This window comes from Thunnus albacares, chromosome 14, assembly GCF_914725855.1.
Source record: "Thunnus albacares chromosome 14, fThuAlb1.1, whole genome shotgun sequence".
NCBI classification, from domain to species: domain Eukaryota; kingdom Metazoa; phylum Chordata; class Actinopteri; order Scombriformes; family Scombridae; genus Thunnus; species Thunnus albacares.
In genome coordinates, this window is record NC_058119.1 from 30,271,352 (window position 1) to 30,294,079 (window position 22,728).

The window sequence follows — 22,728 nt, forward strand, 5'->3', positions numbered from 1 at the left end:
GGTGTGTCGATGTCGGTGTTTGATTGACAGAAGCTAGAGGGGTGTGTCGGTGTCAGTGTTTGATTGACAGCAGTTGGAGGGCGTGTTGGTGTCAGTGTTTGATTGACAGTAGTTGGAGGGCGTGTTGGTGTCAGTGTTTGATTGACAGCAACTGGCAGGCTACCGTTGTTACACTATATGAACAGACACAAAGTAAACAAATTGCTGTAGCTACAAGTCATGGATAGACGGCATGTTGCTAACAGGGATTTTGAAGAGCAACGACCAAACCAACATCTAACTGTTCAAGGTGACATTTGCAGGTATGTTTACTTGATATTTAATGTGCTGCAGCTGAGCTGCTAATTAGCAATCTAACCGCTAACTGACATTAAAGGTGCACTTTCCCACGGTTTGTTTTGTGGCTCATAGGGGTGTGCCCGAATACAAATACATTATTCAGATAAAGCTGAACTACTGACACACACAAAGTGCTCCTAAAGGACTCTCCATAACCTGTTGTTCCTCTTCTCCTCTCCACAAAGTTAGGTTGTAAAAAATAGGCAATAAATGAAAAGTGCAAAGCAAGAATCACCTTTGAAGTTCCTCCCTACATGTTAAACACTGTGCTGTCTCTGTGTTATGGGTGTATAAACAGGTAGAGGTCTGTCTGCAATGAGGCAATGAGTAAAGTTTTAGCTCAGTAGTCAGTGTAGTCGTCTATGATCTGGGAGACTCCAGTTAGAGACCTGGTGCAGGGACCTCCTTCATAAGGTAGTTTATTCATGAACACTTGTTGTAACACTTTAATATTCTAAAATTAAAAGCGTAGTAAAAACGAAAACAGGATTTTTAAGCCTCTTTCCACTTTTATTCGAATACAAATACAAATAATTTTGCTGCCTAAACAAATACAGATACAGATATAAATACTGGGATCTCTGCACATCCCTAGTGGCTCGCTCAACAAGCTAAGCTGCAGGACAAGACATGTGTTCATGTTTGTATGTTAGATAAGAAGGAGACTTTAGCAGGAAGCTAATGTGTGTTGTTGTTCAGAGTCTGTGGCTCTTGTGTTGTGTAGCAGGATGCAATCAGGCTCAGTGTGACCGTCTGCTCTGCCGATGATAGAACGACATGTTATCACTTTAAGATTTGATTTGCTGTTTGGAAATAAGGACTCCAGCTATATAAGTGGATGATGGAATTGCATTTAATCGAAGTAATGTAAAACTAGTTGGTGCCCTCATGAAATCAAATAATTAAAATATAAATTTCTCCCTTTTGGTTTCTCCTGTTTCAAAGGACACATTATTTACAGAGCAGATATGTTGCTGTAGCAGACAAAAAAAGTTTAATTTGAGTTGGCTGTTAAGACAGCTATGCAGCCAGAACAGTGATGCAGTTTACAGTTTCAATCAGATTTCTGCTCTCTGATGTCTGGCGCCGAGGTGAGGAAACCCTCCATCTACCTGCTCGCTGTCTGGCTCGTTAAACAAACTGCAGAGAGTCTGTGATTCTGTTTGAATGACTCAAGCTGTAAACGCCTTTAAAAGCAGAGTAAAAAAAGACTTGTTCAACACTCTGGACGCCGCACATCCTGTCACACTGGAGACAGATGACACTGTCAGAAACAGAAGAGCTAAATGTGTTTCAGTCATCTGACACCAACTTTTAGCTCCTCAGAGAGACTGAGGACGTCTTCAGGTTTCTTTGCTCCTCTCTGACACGTTTGACCTTTCACCTCTTACCAGCGCTGGGAGAAGTACTTCTTTACTTAAGTAAAAGTAGAAATACTCATTACAAGTAAAAGCCCTGAATTAAAATTCTATTTAAGTAAAAGTAAATAAGTATTAGCAGCAAATGTATTTAAAGGGTTAAAGTAGAAGTATCAGGCTGTGGCTATATTGAATACATTTAATAAAGTACATCACTGATACTGATGAATCAGTGTATAAGCAGCTTTTTATTGTTATTTGATCTTCAGGACTTTACAAGAGTCATCAGATAAATCTGAACGACTGTGAGATGATATTTTGTGTATAAAAGAAGAAAAAACAAAGTTCTGATGCATAAATCTGGACTCATTTCCCAGAATGTTTCTTTCATCTTTGAGTGTGAAATATTGAAGTTTTACCTCTTTGGGTTTTATTTATTTGAAACGATTATTTATTTAGAGAAACTAACAACTCGCAGACATCTGAAACATGACACAGAGACACAACTACACACTGAATATGTGAAGTTTTGGGAGCCGCATCTTAAATAATGCAGCAAAATTTATTAGAAGCTTCTCTTATTTCATGTAAAGTCATTTCAATTCAAGTAACTGAAGCTGTCAAATAAATGTAGTGGAGTAAAAGTACAACAGTTCCCTCTGAATTGTATTGGAGTTGAACTACGAAGTAGCAGAAAATGAAAAGTACCTCAAATTTGTACTTAAGTGCACACTCTTCAGTGTTTGTGCTCTGGATGCTTCAAGTTTCCACATCACACTTGTTTAAGCTGCATACTGGAGCACGATTGGCTCCAAACTAGTTGTGATGTCAGACATTATGCTCGTAGGCTGAACCCTTTAATGTTCCTCCTTCAGCAGATGAACATGAAAACAAACAAACGAGTGGAGGGACTTTAAATATGATACTGACATCAACTAAAATAAAATGTGTATCAGCTACTGTAGGCTGTAATATTCTCTCCTCTAATGTCTCTGTCATGGTCACATGACGCCTCTCATATGAGGCACGTTTTGCTTTAGAAAGATGTTTTTTCAGCATCAAAGCGTTTCCTCTTTATTTCTGTCACAGTGCAGTTGTTCTGATGAATAGTTTCAGCTCCTCTAATACGACGACTGACACTGATAAATGTGTCTGCTGGTTTCTGATTCTTCTTTCGCGTCTTTGGGATTCACATTCTTGTGAATGAAACTCGCCCACAAAGGCAGCACAACAGGTCTCCTTATAAGGACATGATGCTAATGATGAAATCTCAGGAACGTTCAGTTCCTCATGACCAGGAGATATTCATCAGGCTGAAACCAGTTTGTCAGATCTGACTTCACTCGTACAAAAAAAACACAGATTTAAGAGGAGAAAATGTTCTCGCATGAGGCCCAAAGATGAATCAATAAATATCTTGTTTTTATTCAACAACTACAGCTCCCATGATGCTTTGGTATCACACCAACAGAGGCTGAGACTGTGGAAGCTGTTTCTAGTCATAACTGAAGAGTTTTTTTTGAAGGCCACTTTAATCTAAGCTTCAGTTTGTGAATCTGGGCGCCACCTGCTGGCCGTCAGCTGTCACTATTTAACATTTTTGCCTGAGTCATTTCACTGACACCACCCAAAGCTCAAAGGTCGAAATGTCACACAGATAACAGAGAGAGTGTCTGATTATGACTATGATATCATGTATCAGAACTGTTGAATAGTTTTCAATGAATAAGACGCATACAGACAGATTCAGATTTAATTCAGTCTAAAACACAGATGCTTAAATGTTTTAAGACATGCCTGAAAAATTGTGAATCTGTCCTTTAAAGCTACTTTAGTTTTTCTACAACAACTACCAGAACTTGTGTGTTTTTAAGTGTTTTTCTGCCACAAACAGAAGAAGAAGAAACAGGTTGTTAAAAGCTGACACTGCAGCTGATCTTTGTTTCTGTTGGAGGACTTTCAGGTTCAGTTGTTCACAGGAAGACGTGTTCCATGAGTCGGGCTCCCTGCAGGTCTGGGGACAGGATTCTGGTCCCGCTCTGGTCCAGCAGGATGGACATGATGAGCCGACTCAGGTCAGAACGGTTCAGCTCGGAGCACAGAGACGCCACGTCGGTCCAGTCGTCCACTGAAGAGCTGCTGTCCTCCAGGATCACCTGCTCGAAAACCTCTGAGAGGACAGAGACACACAGCCACTAGTTCACTTTGTTCCTTCCTCTTGTGACCCAACCAAACAATAATTAATTGTTTTTATCACCTTATTTTATTTGTAATATTATATTATTATATTTGTTCTTGGTCGACCTCTGCGCTGTTCTGTTAATAGTTATTTAACTGTCTTTACTTTTATTGAATTATTATTGTCATAATTTGTGCTACAGCTGGTTTTTCAGGAAAATATTTCATTAGTAACACCTGTACAATCTGATGCAATACAACAACATCACACACTACGACCTTAATAATAAACATAAAGTAGAATAATCACCTCTGACAACAACAACAAACTGAACATTTATAAGCTTCATAAAGCAGGATTCATGGCAGAGCTGTTGTATCGGATCGTTCCTAATAAACAGTTTATGTTCATCTGTTGGTCGACAAACCTCGTCCTCTGCTGACGCAGCTGTCCAGGAGCTGCAGAGCTAACTGCTGCTGCTGAGGGTCAGCCAGCAGACTGACACAGGCCACGCCCACTGACAAGATGGCCACCGGGCCCCGCCGAGGCTCCGTCAACAGCTGGAGGAGGGAGAGACTGGGCGAGCGACCGAGAACCCACAAACAGTCCTCTGATAGAGAGAGAGAGAGAGAGATTAATACACAGATTATTATGTGACAGAAAACAAATTGCTGATCTACTAACAAGTATTGTGAGTGTATCAAAGCCTCTGAGCCCTTTATATCTACATAGAGAGCGGGTCCTCTTCCACGGAGCCCGCCATGTTGCACCACCATGTTTCTACAGTAGACCAACAGACAAACCAAACACTGGCTCACTCAAACAGCCACTCAAACACTGGTTTTTCATGAGTTTTGCAGCCACCGTAGGTTCTGCTACACACTTGGAAGGGGTTGCTATCTGCAACCTCACCACTAGATGCCACTAAATCCCACACACTGGTCCTTTAAGGCTCGTTGAGGGTTAGATCCAGAACATATAGCTGACCTCCTGACCTCCTGCGAGCCTGAATGCAACCTGAGATCCTCCTGTAGGTTGTTTCTGGCTGCTCCTCAGTTGTGTAACGACCAGCCGGAGGAGCTAACGTTTAAAAACTCATTATTTTAGACTTACTTTTTATTGATTTTACTGTTGGTTTTATTATCTTTCCTTGTATTTTATCATAATATCTGTTTGCTTATTGTCTTTTTTATTATTAATATAAAGCACTTTGTAACTTGTGTTGAAAAGCACCAGATATATCAAGGTATTATTACTATTATTATTATTATTATTAACATTATGAGGACTTTTTTGTCCCCGAGAGAGGTGAGTCCCCCCAACATGAATGATAAAAGCACACACACACACACACACACACACACACACACACACACACACACACACACTGCAGGAGATCAATATGCTGTATTGGAGCCAAGTGAACGTGAGTCAGCACTGAATCGTTGCATCTTTTTCTCTCTTTGTTCTCTTCTGTTAATGTCATTCAGCATCTTTCTAGTCTCATCTATCTTTTAATAATTCATTAGTAATATATTCAGATTACAGATTAATTAAAGATTACACACACACACACACACACATACACACACACACACACACAGACCAGCTGTGAGGTCCCGGCTGTGGTTCATGAACTCGGCGGCGCTGTGGATCAGGCCTCTCCTGCACATGCTCAGTGCGGTCTTCCTGTCCAGCCTGCAGGCCTCGTAGACGACGGTGGCCAACGCCAGACACAAGTCGGCCTCACGGGGCTTCTTCTGAGCATGCTCGGTCAGGACATCGCCCAGCTCCTCAGAGAAGGTCAGTCTGAGAGGATGAAGACGGTGAAGAGCTGAACACCAGCAGACAGAATAAAAACATTTTCTTCTCTGATTGTGTGTTTACTTGTTCAGTGTGACGGCGTGGGTGACGAGCTGCGAGGCGTCGTGCTGCAGGGCGCAGCGGACCCCCTGCAGAGAGAGAGGAGCTGACAGCTCGTCATCGGCCGCGGCGGTGATCAGCAACGCCTGGAAGAAGAGGAGCAGAGGGGGGGCCGAGCCCGGGGGCCCCTTCACACCTGAGAGGAGACGGGTGAACAGGAAGACATCTTTCAACAAAGAAGGACAAACGTTTGTGTCGTTTCGCTCACAGAAGTCTGGACGAGACCTTTGGAAATCTCAAAGCTGCCATTTTATTGGCTGCAAGTTAGAAGCAGCATCTGTGATTGGTTGATTAGTTTTAAGTATGTTTTTATAAATTACATTTCTGCTTGATTTTCTCCAGACATCTGTGACAAAGTGGAAACGTGACAGAAAGCAAATGATTATTGTTTATGTGCTGCAGTTTTTTTCTCAGAATTAGTCACAAAAGATCCTTTTTTACCAAATTTCAGGAACTCAGGAACTAAAAGTGTTGAATGTGAATCATTCAACCTCATCTGAGGGAGGAGAATATGGATTATTCATTGCACAGTGTGGGTTATCATATTATATCTGGTCATTATTATCTAGAGAGGTCTTACTGCTGGCTGTACAGGGTTTACCCCCCTTTTCTTTTTTTGCTGTTTGTTTTTTTGCTTATTTTTTTGTTAATTGGTTTTATATTGTTTTGTTTTCTGTCCTGTCCTGTTAAGGCAGCTACTCTGTGATTGGATGAGTCTCTGTGATTGTGGATATTGTAGTTGATTTATATTGATCGAGGATATAAATGATGTTGAAGAATCTGGTCGTGTAAAGTCAGGAATTACTTTCATCAAACTCCTGATTTCTGTCTTTGTAATCAGACCAAATTCATACATTTCATACAAATCTGAAACACGTGATACTGTAAAAGAAACCTTGCACTGAACCGTATCATGATATAAAACACTCAGGATAAGCTGATTGTGGTGATTTTCCATTATTGGGATAATTGTGAAAATCCTCATGAGTGACTTGAAAGAGCTGTCTGGCTCACTAACGTACACACTAACAGTCCCATATTCATTTCCTGATTTATTTTGTCTTATTTATTTATTGGGACCGTGTACAGTGTTAAACATAAATGTTTCCATATGATGAACCAGAGTTAACTTATAGATCATTTTCATCTGCAGTCCTTTAGGCAGGTCAATAATAAAACATATAACAGCACAATAACAAACAGTACAAATTAGAGAATAAAAACATAATAAGCACATCACATACACTCATAACGTCAACTAGTGATGAATAATGTAAACTTCTAAATGGCCACAAGGGGGAGCTCACATGTCTCCAGTCATTGATTGATTGTTTTTTTACTAAAAATGATGATGATCTGTGATGCAATAAAAATATTTGTTTCTTGACAAAATGTGAGATAAAGTGATTCCAGTATGTTTTAGTGCAATTTGAACAGTTTTAAGCAGGATAATTAATGTTTAGTTCATGCTGCTCAGAGTGAAACATGAGGATTTATGAAAGTGTCATTTTGTTTTTGGAGCAGCTGATGACAGAACAGAAAACATGTCGAGCCTTCTGTTCAAACTGGAACACATTTCATTGAAATTAATAGATTATAACTTTATTTTAATGACATTTCATGACTATATTTTCAACATATACCTGCTTCAGATTTCTGGGGAAAAAGCTCTTAAAAAGTGAAACGCTTTGAATACATTAGAGTATTATATGCAATACAACCTGGATTAGTCTATAAATATATATATAAATGTACAGATGTTCCACCTTTAAACATCTCCATGGTGTCGAGGTTCCTCAGGATTCCTCGAGGAGATCCAGCAGCGAGGAGAGCAGCTTCCTCATACTGAGCCGAATCAAAGAGCTCAATAAACCTGACAAGAGAAGAAGAAGAAGAAGAAGAAGAAGAAGAAGAAGAAGTGAGAGAAGATTCAGAGAGAGTTCAGACCAACTGATCAGAGCTGTGTTTGTTTGATCACCTGTCCAGGTGATCCGTCAGGAGTTTAGACTCGTCAACTCCGGTCGGCTCTTCGTCCTCAAACAGCTCGGCGTCGATGCTGCGAGCGTCATCGTCCATCACTGCTGGACCAACGGGACGAGGTTTGAGTCGAGGAAATAATGAAGAGTGTTGAAATATTAAGTAAATGATATGTGAGTCTGATAAATAACCCCTGAAGCATAAATCAATATGATTAAATTATGAAATATCAATTAAACATCATCAATGTGGCAGAAAGAACTTTTAAAGTGGTGAATACTGGTTGGAAATGTGTTTTTATTGTTTAAAATAGCAGAAAGATTTGAAACTAGCAGTCAAAAGACAATATTTGTTGGAAAATCTACCATATTCATACTATAAAATAAAGACATGTCCATTATTTGTTGTTTCCTCCCATGTGTTTAACCTGTTGTGGCTTTTGAAACCTTCTGAACAGACATTATACCATCATGGGACCAACACTCATCAATCCCAGTTTATGTTAAAGTGAAGCTGCAGCGTCTCACCGCTGGTCTGTCTGATGTTCTCCAGCGTGGAACCCAAGAGTTCCTCCAGAGGAACCTGCTGCTTCTGCTCCGCCCAGCTGGACAGACGGTCAAACACAAACCTCAGACGCCGGTATCTGCAGACACACATGAAGGAGGTTTATGTATATATATATATGTTCTGTATGATCTTATGAACTTTTTATAAACGTCAATGAAGAAAAAAAGTTTTTTAAAAAGTCAGACAGACAGAAAACGAGCCCAGAGAGGAGAACGTTCACATCATCCATCAACAATATGAACGTTAACTTTGCTTTTGTTTTGTCTTCTGGATTTTATTATTGTTTTTCTTGCTGTTATCATTCCTCCTGTTCATACTGACCATTAGAAGATCCCTTCATAATGACCTTACAATGGAAGTGATGGAGGACAAAATCTACAGTCCTCCTTCTGTGCAAAAATGTATTTAAAAGTTTATCTGAAGCTAATATGAAGCTTCAGCGTCCAAATGAGTCAAATCAAGTAGATATCTTTCAACGTTACAGTCTTTTTAGTGCCAAAGTTCCTCTTTTTGTTACTATACTTCCACCTGCAGCTCAACAGGGAAACACTGTCTGAGGAAACACAAAGAGGGAATTTGATGCTAAAAAGACTGTAAATGTGTCAGATATCCACTTGATATGACTAACTCAGACTGATGAAGCTGAATAGAAGCTTCACACAGACTTTAAATGACTGTGTGGACACACTGTGGATTTTAGCCTCCATCACTTCCATTGAAAGCACATTTGAAGGATCTTTTAATATCCAGTATGAACAGGAGGAATGATTACAGCGAGGAAAACCTCTTTCACTGTTCATACGGACACCTGACTGCTGGTTTAACACACACTTTAAATATTGTAAACCCGTCCTTTAACTGTATATTAATTTAAATTTGACAGTATGTTTGGGCTGTAAACAAAATAGGTTTGAAAAAGCAAATTCCATCCAAAGTTTTATTTAAGTTATCTAAGAGTTACTGAGGTTAAATATCTCTAATATGATCTATGTCTTTATCTAAAAACAGGTGGTTGAGTATCTGTGAACTCAGATCAGACAGACAGCAGCAGGTTTAGTGTTTCAGCTCTTACAGGACTTTCAGTCGGCTGTTCTCGGCGTTCATCTGGTCTCTGTGGCGTTCGGCGGCCTGCAGCTTGGTGTCCAGCTCAGCTTTGACCTCCAGAGAGACGCAGTGACTCTTCCTGTCCAGCAGAGACGCTTTCTGGGCCTCGAGATGCTTCAGATGTCCGTCCAGAGCCTCGGGATCCTCGGACTGCGCCACCGTTAAACCTGAGACACCAGGCAGACTCACTTTAGAGAACAATGTGAGCAATCAATCACAGTCTCATAAAGTTCAATAAACAAGTTCACTCAGTGTCAAGATTTAAGAAAAAATCAATAAAGTTGATTCATTTAAAGTTTGTTTCTTCGTCTCTAATCACAAATATTAAAAAGAGAATAAAACAGATACAAAAGTTCAGCGCTGGTGAGAAATGTCGGCTAGTTTTTCTCTACAGAGAGAAAAACACACGTCAGTAAGACAGCAGAGAAAGCAGCTTCACACGTTTTACCCCCAAAATTATAGAGCGATTTAACACTTCTGATTATTTCTGTATATTTATTATTCACAGCCATGAAACCAGAAACTTTCATCAGCTTCAACTACAATTTCAAGAACTTCAAACTCCCAGTTTAGAGCTTATATTGGAGATAATACTGAAGGTTGAGTGTTGATTGTAGATATTTTAGCCAAAATAGACTTTTGTCTCTGGTGACTGTTGAATGAATGTTTTTGTGTTTTAGCCTCTTATAATATTTCAGCTGACTTTTCTATTTTATTTTGTATTTGATTTTTTGGCATTAGTATGATCAGGTACAAGATATAATAAATGATGATGTCATGATGTCAGATATCATTCGTGTTGTAAGAAATGTCGGTACAATAAGCTGTAGCTTCAGTTTTTTATTGTCTCCACTGATAACAGACCAGAATAAGTTTACTTTTTAAATTTCAAACAAAACAAACTGTGTTCATAACTGTTATATTCAGCTTTGATGTCCAGCAGAAACTGCTGAAGAGAAGCTCCTGAAGTGAAGCACCTCTGCTTTCATTCAAATAATTACAGATATATTAATGGATTTATCTCCGTAGAGACAGCTGACTGTAGAAACACCAACAGTAAAAGGTACATTTTCTATATTCAACACATAAGACACTTTATTCTGAGTAACGGAGCCCAGTAGAGGATCAGTGGTACCAGGTATCCATGTTCGCTGCTCGTTAGATAGTTTCTGTCTCTTGATCTCCTCTTGAAGTTCTGCTGTTTCCGTCCGAAGGACAGAAACTCTGGAAAGAGACGGACGGGAAAAGTCTGGAAGAACCTTCACTACAAACACATTCAAAGAAACGTTCATCACAGTTTTAATTATTTTAATGGGAAGGCTTTTTGTTTCAGGTCCTGTTTTAATGTGCTTGTTCCCATGTTAGCTAGTGTTTGCTGTCAGTTTAGCCTTTTAGGAAACCTTAAAGTTCAGGACTGTGTGGATGTGGTTTGATCAGGAAACAGCACCAGAACTGTTATCAGATTCAAATATTGATTGATCTTAATTGGTTCATGGGAATATGTGACATCACCTCTTCAAACGGAGCTGCTTCAAACCAGTAAACAGAACACAGACAAAAACACAAAGACACAAACATCAGCTTCGGTAGATAATTTTGTGGTTGAGGAAAGAAGTTTTCAGCATCTTTAATATAAAACACAAACCTCTCCCTCAGCTGGGCCGCTCGTCTCCGGCAGGTTGTTAGTGATTTCGGTTGTGATGTCGCGGCGGCCAGAGCTTGCTGAGCCGCCCTCATCCCATCCTCCCTCCGCTTCAGTGCCCTGATGACATCATCATACTCCGCCTTAATGGTCATCAGAAGTCTCTTATAGGCCGTCGCTCGAGAAATCACCTGTCGCAAACAAGAAGAGGAGGAAAAACAACAGAACAGAGACAGAATCTGGTTTGTCCTCTGACTTTAGATAAGATTCAGACTCAGATTATTATTATTATCGTCTCATTAGTAGATTAGATTCAACTTTACCGTCATTGCACAAAGTACTGAGACAACAAAACACAGTTTGTCTTTGCTTTTTTTTTATCTAGTTTTTATTTCACTCTATTTTATTATTATTGTTTTTACATTTATTTAATTACGTCTTCATATTTTTTATTTCTTGTGTGCATTAGTCTCAAATTGTTTCACTGTTTACTGTATATATTTGTTCTGTCTATTATCAGCTTGTTAGTCATCTGTGAAACACTAACCTGCAAATAAAGTTTGATTGATAAGCCCAAAATGTCAAACTATTCCTTTAACAGAAAATGGCAGAAAAGTGCAAGTAGCTAAAGTCATTTGTTACTCCTTATAAAGCAGTAATTGTAAGTAATTGTTGTGCTGTATCACTTTTTGTGGTAGTGGTAGAGCGGTAGATAATATATCGCAGTTAGTTCGCCCCCTGCTGGACACTGCAGGTACTGCTTCTCGTGGTCAATAAACTCGTACAGAGACTGGAAAAACCTCTCATCACTCTCAGATATCAAAATATCAGTTGTTGAGTGTCGTTCTTCTTTTCTTGGAGGTGAACTGCTGGAGTTTTGTGACTCAAACATGTTTTTTTACTCATATTTTTACTCTACTTCTACTACTTCTCACTGAAAAGCATTTTCACTCCTGTACTGGGAAACCCAGGTTTCTATGGTTACGGTGAAAGTGTACCTGGAAAATGGTGCTTTTAAAACAACGGAACATTTTTTGATTGATTGATAAGTGTATTTCCCAAAACGACGAACTACTCCTTTAACAGAAAATGGCACTAAAAACAGCCAAATTGATTGATATAAAAAGAATAAGTAGCTAAATCGCATATTAAACATTAATAAAGTCATCAGTTACTCCTTTTAAAGTAGTAATTGTAAGTAAGTGTTTTAGTAAATACCTTATTAAACGCAGAGCGGTAGATAATGTATCGCAGTTCGTCCGCGCCCTCTGTCGGACACTGCAGGTACTGCTTCTCGTAGTCAATAAACTCGTACAGAGACTGAAAAAACCTTTCATCACTCTCAGATATCAAAATGTCGGGTGTTGAGTGTCGTTCTTCTTTTCTTGAAGGTGAACTGCTGGAGTTTTGTGGCTCAGACATGTTTTCTTTACTCATAAAAATATTATCAAGCTAACTTTCCGCTTAGTTTTCGCAATGAAGAGCCAACGAAAACCCAGGTTGCTATGGTATCTGTGCAAGTGTACCTGGGAAATGAGGGTTTTAAAAACAATGTGACGCATTTTGACTGATTTATAGGCATTTTTCCCAAAATGTCGAACTATTCCTTCCCCAGACGTTGTTTTTACTCATATTTTTAAGATAACTTCACACTAAAAAGCCGGTTGCTTCTGTATCGGGAAACACAGGTTGCTATGGTTACCATGCAAGTGTACCTGGGAAATTAGTTTTTTTCTAAAACAATGAGACGCTCTCTTCTTTAAATACACTGGAGTATTTGCCGCAATATAAATTTCTGATTAATTTAAATGTCGATACGATAAAAAAAAATGTCGGACGATAAAAAAAGACACTAAACGAGCAAAAATAAGACACAAAGAGTGTTTTGAGGTATTTTCCATCAGGCACAGTAACGGCTACCTACCAACCCGTGCAAACGAGGGCAGAAAACCCCGTCGCTCGCTCCGAAAGCCCTCTTCTCATGATCCGCCATTAGGAGTGAGCCTGTGGTAAGATCGCTCTCCGTCTATAACTGAATATTATCATTAAATAACGAATTTTAAACACTTGTTTCAGCACAAACATGAAGTTTAAGTGTTTTATATATCTTCTCATATAGGTGGGTTGAACGGCAGGATGCAGATCTTCGTGAAAACCCTCACGGGGAAGACTATAACCCTCGAGGTGGGTGAGACGGAGGGATGCGGCGTTCATGGGCTGCTGTTACTCGGAGTGCTACTCACTAAACTGTTAAATTAAAGTTGTTGATATGACATTTAAGTCCACTATTAATCACATATAAAATGAAATGTAACTTATATGTGTTAAAATTGCGACTGTCGTAAATGAAGCTAGGTGGCTAAACCCGATGCTAACTGCTCCTTAGAACTGCAGAAACACGTGTGTCAGATAGCAGCAGGCTCTAACTGATCCTGCTTCCTTCATACAGTATTTATTAAAGTTTGTCTCTAAATATAAAGTACTGATGGATCTTAAAGATGAGTTTTGAGTCTTTGCAGTTAAATGTGACGGTAGGTTTGACCGGAAGCGCGAGTCTGACCCGGTTTCTCTTCTATTTTTCAGGTTGAGCCTTCAGATACTATTGAAAATGTCAAAGCCAAGATCCAGGACAAAGAGGGTGAGTCACTGAAACTTTGTATAATTGTGTTTTAGACTCGAGTCAAAGCTAAACATCAGTTTCTCTAAAAGATGTAAACCCAGAAGGTCGTTTAATAGCATTCTAAGTACTTGTACTGTACATGAGTATTTCCATGTGATGCTACTTTGTACTTTCTACTCCGCTTCATTTATTTGACAGCTTTAGTTACTCTTCAGATGAAGATTTGACACAATGGATAATATAACAAGCTTTTAAAATACAACACATTGTTAAAGATGAAACCAGTGGTTTCCAACCTTTTTTTTCTAAGTAGTTGAAACTAGCTAACTGTATATAAAGTAGTGTAAACTAGCTCCACCTCCAGCAGCTACAACAGTAACATGCTGCTCTAACACTGATGCTTCACTATTAATAATCTAATGTCATATATAATATATCAGTCAGAGGGACCAAACCACTACTTTTACTGCAATACTTTAACTACATCAAGCTCATAATACTTATGTACTTTTACTGCAATACTTTAACTACATCAAGCTCATAATACTTATGTACTTTTACTGTAGGAGGCTTTTTTATGCAGGACTTTTACTTGTAATGTGATGCTGTATTATTACTTCAGCAAAGGATCTCAGTTCATCACTGGAATTTTCCAGAATCTCAGACTTTCTTTTATCCAGATGGACAAATATTGTGTCTGTTGCACGTTAAATATTTGAACTGTTTCCCAAGTTGCAGCTGTTTATATCAGGTGGCCTCCAGCAACCATCTTTGTTTGGATCTGGAAACAGTTTCCGTTTGGAATAAAGGGGCAGAAATAGTTGTTTAAAGTAATCTGCAACTTATTTTTGTCCTGAAATGTGAGAATCTTGAACTTGGATGTGTGGATTTTTGTCTCTTTGCAGACGAGACACATAAATAGATTCTAGTAAATAAAAACCAGCCGTTTGAAGACATTCATCTCTAACTCATGATAACAGGCTTTTTTTTACTATTTTCTGAGATTTTACAGACAAACTGATGAACTGAGTGTAATTGATTGATTGATGGAGAACAGTCGGCAGATTGATGATGATGAAAATGATTGTTAGTTGAAGCTCCAGTTGAGCTTGTTCAGACTCCACATCTCACTGCGTCTCTATTAAATGTTTTATTAGCAGATTTACATAACTGGTCAGTTTTGTGTTTAATTGATTAAAGTTAATACATTTAAAATTAAACAGATAATTAAAGTCTTGCAGATCTTTATCAGTGTTGAGTAAATTATAAAACAGTTTGTCATCGAGCTGCAGATCAGTTTTAGTTCATTGGAAGCTTTAATAGCACCTGTCAGATGCTTCTGGTGCAGTTTGAGGTTAACGTGTGGTGTTTTTGTCTGCAGGTATCCCTCCTGACCAGCAGAGGTTGATCTTCGCTGGAAAGCAGCTGGAGGATGGACGCACGCTGTCAGACTACAACATCCAGAAGGTGAGCTGAGAGCAGAAGAGAGAAGCTGCTGCAGTTTGTTAAAGATCATCGTGTTGCTACATTATCAGCCTGCAGAAACTCTTGAGATGTTTCTTCATTAACTGCAGATGTTTGGAGGAACATCTGGGACAAACTGAGGCTCCTGCTGGCAGAAAAGTTTCAATGTGTTGTTTTTTTTTCCTCCATCAGGAGTCGACTCTGCACTTGGTGCTGAGGCTGCGTGGTGGCGCCAAGAAAAGGAAGAAGAAGTCCTACACCACCCCCAAGAAGAACAAGCATAAGAGGAAGAAGGTCAAGCTCGCTGTGCTCAAGTACTACAAGGTACAAATATCATTTTAATGTTCAGTATCATCTTTCTGTCAGTCTGGTTGTTAGTTGTTGTTTCTAAATCTGAAACTGAACCAAACATTCAGACCTGCAGTCAGCTGATCATCAGTCTGATATGAGCAGGATTGAAGTGGATGCTGTGATCTGATTGGATGTCTTCCACAAAAAAAACTACATTTTGTCAAATTCAGAAGTTTTGTTTTTGAGCTGAAGCAGTACATACAAATACAAATGTGATAATTTGGGGTTTTGACCAGTAAAGAAACAGTTTGAAGACATTTTGGATCCAAATAACTTCTAAAAGTTTATAAATTATCTAGTTTTTGTCGTGTGAAGCTGGTTTTCGCTGCAGCAGTTTGATGTTTTCCATTTTTTTTCTCTTTTCTCTCCAGGTGGACGAGAACGGTAAAATCCACCGGCTGAGGCGCGAGTGTCCGGCTGACGAGTGCGGCGCCGGCGTCTTCATGGCGAGCCACTTCGACCGTCACTACTGCGGGAAGTGCTGCCTCACCTACTGCTTCAACAAGCCTGAGGACAAGTAGACAGGGACTCACTGAAGGGCGTTAATAAAGATGAAAACGTTTCTCTAAACACCATCGCAGCCTCGTGTCTTTTACTCTGAAGGTCAAACACGGTTTCCTGAACCGAGTCAGATGATTTATAAGCTGTTTATGAAGTTTACAGGTTTAGTTCAAACTCAGTTCTCTGGAAAATAAACATCTTGGACCACAAAATATATCTTCTTTGGGTTTAAATTATTAGTCTTGACAAGAAAATTAGTCACAACTTTCAACACTGCAGCTCTTTGTGTTTCTGGACTCTGATGGTTTATATTTGCTGGACTGCAAACGCAGATAATTAACTTTTAAACAGGAAGTGATTCCAGATGTAAAATACAAACTTCAGGTTTTAAAACTCCTCAAACAGCCGGAGAGGAAAAAACCAGTTGAAGGAAATATTTGAGTGAAATACTGATAAATCACTGCTGAACAAATATAGAAATAAAACTCAGTTAAATTAAATTAAATAGAAGTTCAGGATGTTTAATGAAAGTGACGAGCAGTGAGAGGATCCAGACGAGCACATTCACCAGTAATTCACGAGTAGAAACGTCCACTTTCTCAAACTTCATGGTTTTAAAAGTGAACCTGGATCATCAGACATCTGAGAGTGATGAAGTTACTGGACATCATGTTGGAGTTTTTTGATTATTATGGATTCTAAAGTATAATTCAGGATTAAAACTGTTTCAAGATATTTATTTTTATATATATAATCCCAGTATAAACCAGTAAAACTCCTGAAAGTGTAAATTAATAAACAGCTTTGATCTTCTCGTGCAAAAATCTTTTAAGCTTTTTTTAATTCAACACACTAAAATATTTGCAAATATACATTTTAATGATTCTTCATATTTTTTTAAACCAGTATCTCATATTTCCTGGTTTGGCTCGTCTCCATAACAACAGTTATAAAGGAATTTTCTATTGATTGATTTTAAGTCTGGATTTGGAGAAAAGTTTCAGTTTGATTTTAATTAAATTAATGGAGTAAATGATTCTTGAACGTCTTCAAGTTCTGCAGTTTGTTGGACAAAATACATTTGAAGACGTAACCTGGTGTCTCTGAGAAATACTGAACAATTAATCAATAATGAAAATAACTATTAGTTAAAGCCATAAATAGATTTATAATCAATAATCTAAACGTCCTCCCTCCTCAAGCTGCAGTAACGATGTTTGTCCAGCAGATGGAGCTCAGTTCAAACATGTGGCACTGGAGCTGTATGGAAGCTCATTTATGCCTGAAAAATAAGTAAAACTATAATATTTAAAAACAACAAAACAACAACTTTGTGAATCAAAATGTTTAGATTATAAAACGATGAGATGCAATCACCGCAGATAGTTTAACTCAATTATCAATTAAAAATCAGATTCTCCACTACGAGAATTTGCTGCTTTTCTCTGTTTTTAATCATAAACTGAATATTTTTGGGGTTTTTAATATTCACAGACATCACTCAGGTCTATAGATATGTGATGAGTTCACTGTTTGCTGGAATTTTATAGACTAAACTATCATTAAAGACAATATAATATAATTGGCAGAAAATTAATTGCATCTCTTAAACTTTTAGCTATTTAAGTCAAAATTAAGACTTGAAGTCATAATTATTGGATAAAATTGCTGTCAATTACAAGAAAGTAGGTTTATATGAAAATTTAAAAAGAATAGTTAAAGATTAAAACACATGCAGAGCTGAAACAATTGACAGAAAAATAATCTGCAACTATTTTGATAATAAAATAATTGTTTTAATAATTTTTCAAGCAAAAGTAGTAAAATAATTCATAATATTCTCTTGTTTTAGGCTCTAAGATGAGATTTGCTGCTTTTCTTTGTTTGGGTTTTGGCTTGTTGGTCAAACATAAAACATTTTCAGATGTAACTTTAGACTCTGGGAAGTTGTGATGGGAATCTTTTCACTGTTTTTTGATATTTTGTAGACTAACGATCAATCAATGAAAATCGTTAGCTGCTCCCCTAAACACAAAGCAAAACTTTGAAAAGAAAAAAATAAAGTGTTACATCTCACTGGCCTGTAAAAGTCAATATTATGTTTAAATATCTCACTTTTAAAATACAGTTTCTCATAAATTTAAGTCTTAATTTTGAGCATCATAAATTCGACCTCCTGTATCATTTCAAACTTTTCATCCATGTATTTATTTTCCTGGCAGCAGAAAGCTTCCGTAGCTTAAAGCCAAACAACTTTAAAACAAACAGAAAACAAAACAAACAAACAGGTGAAAGAAGCAGAGACGACGCAGTGAGTTTGTGTACTAAAAATAAGGTTATTTACTTAAAAATCGTTACACTGGACAGACTGTATACAGTTTTTTGTTTCCTTGGTAAACTCATAAGGCACCGAACCAGATGCTGTACAAAACAACAACAACATCACCAAAACAAAAAACATTACAGATTTACATATTAGAGATTATTTCTATATTGGGGAGTTTTCTTGCACATTTATTACAGAGAAAAACACTAAAGTTACTGCTCTTAAATAGCTGCTGTATGTTCGGTCAGCGTCATTCTCTCTCACACGCACATGCACGCACGCACGCGCACACACACACACAAACACACACACACATCTGAGCGAACATGCACGCCGAGCCGACACGTGCACATCGTCCAGCTGCTGAGGAGAGAAATCAAACAGTTAAAGGAACAGTCCGACATTTTAGAGAAATCTTGTTTTGTGTCCAGTACCGAGAGGTGTTCAGGGTGTGTTTAGCGTAGCTTAGCACAAAGACTGGAAGCGGGGGGAAACTGCTAGCGTAGCACCACCGAGTAGAAAAACAAAAATACACCTTCCAACATCTCCCGACGCCACCGACATCTCGATTTTACATCCTTATTTATAAATCTGACAGATTTGGAGACGTTACAAGGTTAATTTTTTTCCTCTTCTGATGTTGCTAAGCTAGCAGTTTCCCCCTGCTTCCAGTCTTTGTGCTAAGCTAAACGCTAAACACGTCCTGGATCCGTTTCCCAAATATTCTTAATGAGAAAACTTTGTCTGGAAATTCAACTGAAACAAATTCCTGATTTGTTTAAAAGGTCTTAAAGAAATACAGTTTACGTTCATATTAAAAGAATAAACTGTGAATCTCATTTTTTTTTAAAAAACGTCAGAAAGAATCTGATTGGATGAGTTAAACCTCAGTGGGAGGGGCCAAAACGAGGAGCCCACTACACTTCCTTCCCTTTAACTTTAATAACGTTCCCAAACAAGACATTAAGTAGCATTAATGTGAAATCAGTAAACTAGAAACTAGCTGAAGTCCTGATTTTGAGGATTTTTATAAAAAGATTTCTTGTCAAACTGTTTCCAAGATCAAGAATAAACTTTAATACAAATAGTTTATTGTAGTTTTATTACTGGATTGAATTCGCTAAACGTTTCCTGTCAGGATGATGAACTCAAACTATACATTTGGTGAATTATCTGATGATCCACTGTGTTGCGTTTAATGTCCTACATAAATACAGTTTAATTCAGTTATGTACAAAGTTATATTTAAGGGTACATTAGCGAGTTAATTATCTTTAATTATAAAGATAAACTACATCTTACTAATGTAAAAATGTAAACTAGTTACTGGAGATGTCTTGAGCTGAACATAAAGATCATATCTGCTAAATTAAACAAATGCAGATTCTTTCTTTACTCCGTTTTGTTCGCCTCGGCCTGCTAGTGTTGCTCATCTCAGCTGTGATTAATTAACCTTCATCCTGTGAATCACTGGATGAAAAAAAAGGAAACTCGTATATTTATTTGTTTGTCAATACTCGACCGAAGATCCTTTGTGAGGGAAGAAGCTGTAACACCACTGTTCAATCAGAGTGTTTCCAACAACTCCAACAGAGTGAGACGTCGTCTCTCTAGAGGATCGTTCACATCAGATCGATCATTTAAGGTTATAAACTTTATAGTTTTGATGTATTTGGATCAAGTAGCTTGTGAAAATGTATCAGATACATTTTAAATCCATATGATATCTTCTGCTGCTGAGCATCAGATCAAACTCTGTATCAGATACTTGATAACATCACTAATTACTAACATCATTATGACATAACCAGTCGTCCCCTCCTGTGATCCCACAACAGACAATTAGACGTGGAAGACGCGATGAGTTAAAGGATCATTCTGATGATTTTCTCTGTTTTTCTTCTTGTCAACAAATCTTCATGTTTGGATCCAAACCAACAATGAACTGATCTACTAACCAGTATTGTGTTTGTATCCAAAACCTGATATATCGGATTCCTCTGTTGTTGTCCAGAAACTATTGTTGTTCCTTCATCATGAAGAGTTTGGTCACGTTAGTTTGTTTAGAAACGGCTCCAAACACTAATAACAGCATCATGTTTTCAGTCTCTGGAGAGTAGTTGTGTGTAAGACAGACGCTGCACTACAGCACAGAGGAATCAGATTTATCAGCTCTGATACAAACACACAACACTGGTGAGTAGATCAGTTCAGTGTTGGTTTGGATCCAAACATGAAGATTTGTTGACAAGAAGAAAAACACCAGACTGATCCTTTAATTCGTCACACTGACTGAAAAGTTAAAAACATATAAACTATTTGCTCCCCCCGGGGGGGGGGGGGGACTCTTCTCTCCTCCTATTGGCTCACAGAGCTGAAAGTCACCACCCAACTGAGGTTTAACTCGACCAATGAGGTTTCTTCCTGCCAACCGGAGCAGCAGCAGCTCCACCTCTTTAATAACTGTTGTACAATCTCCTAACAACCAGCTGAGAGGCCGACATGAACCAGGACGTGGACAGACAGACAGGACGGTAGACGTCTCCAGAGTGTGAACGTCTCTCTGGAGTCCACTGCAGCATAGTGTTCTGGTTTTTTTTTTTTAAAAATCTTCTTATGAGTAGGCACGGCATCTAAAGATAACATTTATTTACACATTAAAATTCACATATTATAATAGTACCTTATTTTTTTATAATTAACTCTACTTTAAGAGTGTAGATATATTTCAATATGGCAGGAGAAACACTGTCCTGAAGAGAAAATAAAAACAAAAAAAATTGGCATTTTTTTTTTTAAACAGGCAGAAGAGGAGGAAGGCTGGGCGAGGCGGGTCCTTAAAAATGTTTCTCTGTTCATTCACAGCGAGCTTCCTCTCCCCTCCGCTCATCCAAATTTAAATGTCTCGTTTGGCTTTCACAGAAAGCGTCAAACCCGGCTGTCTCTCGCTCCGCATGAGCCACGAAGAGAGGAAGAGGAGCGACTCCATGTTTGTTTGTTTCCCGGCCACTCACACACTGAAGAGGAGGAGGAGGAAGGAGGAGGAAGGAGGAGACGCACAGCTCCGCCCTGAAACGGGTCCTTTTTTTTTTTTTTTTTTTAAATTCTCTCCCAACTTCTCCTCCTCTTCCTCCTCCTGATGAAGGGTGGTGATCTGCTCCGGTCCAGGTCAGGTTGTTCTGGGTTCAAGGTGAATCTGGCGGAGGTGTGAGGAGGAGGAGGAGGAGGAGGAAGAGGAGGAGGAGGAGGAGGAGGAGGAGGGCGGCGGTCAGATCTTGATGTCCTGTGACTCCACCATCTTGGCGAGCGTCTTCTTCACTCTGAGGATGGTGAGGCGGGAGGCGGGGTTATGAGCCCAGCACTCTGACATCAGCTTCAGCATGGCCCGAAGGCACTGCGGAAACACAACACACACACACACACGCACACGCACACACACACACACACACACACAGTTAGAGACACTTTAGTGATGAGGCAGCAGGTCATCATGTGATCGATGCTGCTCGGCAGGTTTGCTGCTTCCAGAAAAGTGAGTTTCATCCAGAATCAGACAGGAAACGGCGCCGTGATGAACTCTGGTTTATGATTATTAATGTGTTCCTGATTAATAAACATCCCTCTCTCATGATAACATGTGTTAATTAGCACTAATCAGCCGAGGCTGATGGGAAACATCAGCAGTTTTTTGGGTCTCTGCAGCTTCATAAAGTTAAATTAAAGACATTTTAATAACACATAGAAGCAATTTAACAGTTTCACAGGTGATCAACGTTCATCCTGAGGACGACATGAACATGTGACCTACAGCTGTTCTACTGACAGAAGATGAACTATGTTGATCGTTACATCTGCTGGTTGCAGCTTCTGTGATGATCTGAAGTTTTCCTTCTTCATGCATCAAAGTAAAACTGAATATCTTTGGATTTTGAACTTGATACGACGTCATCATGAGCTCTACAACGTTATAACAACCATCTTATAAACAAAACGATGAATCGATCGTTAGTTGCAGCCTTGTATGAACCAAACTTCATAACATTTCCAGACAGGAAGTGTTGAATAAACAACGTTTACCTGCTGCGAGTAAATGATATTGATTTAAATGATTGTTTTTTGTTGATTGAATAGAAACTTTACGTTGTTGTTTCTATTTTTTACATACTTGCTTGTGCATAATAGTGCATAATGTTTATTTTAATGATCTTTGCTTTGTTGTTCTTGTGCATCTTTGTGATTGTTGTGAACACTGAGAACCACTAGAGACCAGAGTCCAGCTCCTCGTATGTGTCAACATATAAAGCTGATTGTGTTTCTGAGATAAGTTCACGTTCAACTTTGAATGAATCACTTCCTGAAACAACATCGTTTTGATTC

General features: G+C 38.6%; 3 protein-coding genes across 4 annotated transcripts in view; 1 reads left to right on the forward strand and 2 right to left on the reverse strand.

Annotated features, from left to right (window-relative positions):
- Window positions 1–3,098: 3,098 nt before the first annotated feature.
- On the reverse strand, window positions 3,099–12,937 carry LOC122996616 (clathrin heavy chain linker domain-containing protein 1-like). Its single transcript, XM_044372189.1, has 11 exons — window positions 12,308–12,937; window positions 11,093–11,280; window positions 10,583–10,671; window positions 9,416–9,614; window positions 8,304–8,419; window positions 7,778–7,877; window positions 7,566–7,672; window positions 5,764–5,935; window positions 5,483–5,685; window positions 4,304–4,486; window positions 3,099–3,867 (listed from the first exon to the last, which is right to left on the reverse strand). The coding sequence occupies exons 1-11, from the start codon at window positions 12,524–12,526 to the stop codon at window positions 3,671–3,673; spliced, it is 1,773 nt and encodes a 590-aa protein (XP_044228124.1). The 5' UTR covers window positions 12,527–12,937; the 3' UTR covers window positions 3,099–3,670.
- A 92-nt stretch (window positions 12,938–13,029) lies between these two features.
- On the forward strand, window positions 13,030–16,096 carry rps27a (ribosomal protein S27a). The gene is made up of 6 exons (XM_044372259.1): window positions 13,030–13,098; window positions 13,209–13,273; window positions 13,673–13,727; window positions 15,091–15,176; window positions 15,366–15,497; window positions 15,896–16,096. Exons 2-6 carry the CDS (start codon window positions 13,226–13,228, stop codon window positions 16,043–16,045), a joined length of 471 nt encoding a protein of 156 aa, XP_044228194.1. The 5' UTR covers window positions 13,030–13,098; window positions 13,209–13,225; the 3' UTR covers window positions 16,046–16,096.
- Window positions 16,097–20,844: 4,748 nt separating this feature from the next.
- Window positions 20,845–22,728, reverse strand: part of LOC122996620 (bone morphogenetic protein receptor type-1A-like) — a 59,210-nt gene continuing 57,326 nt past the window's right edge. For both annotated transcript variants that reach the window (XM_044372197.1, XM_044372196.1), the window contains exon 13: window positions 20,845–21,745. In XM_044372197.1, the coding sequence (XP_044228132.1) occupies window positions 21,620–21,745 (126 nt within the window). In that variant the 3' untranslated portion in view covers window positions 20,845–21,619. The remainder of the gene's footprint in view (window positions 21,746–22,728) is intronic.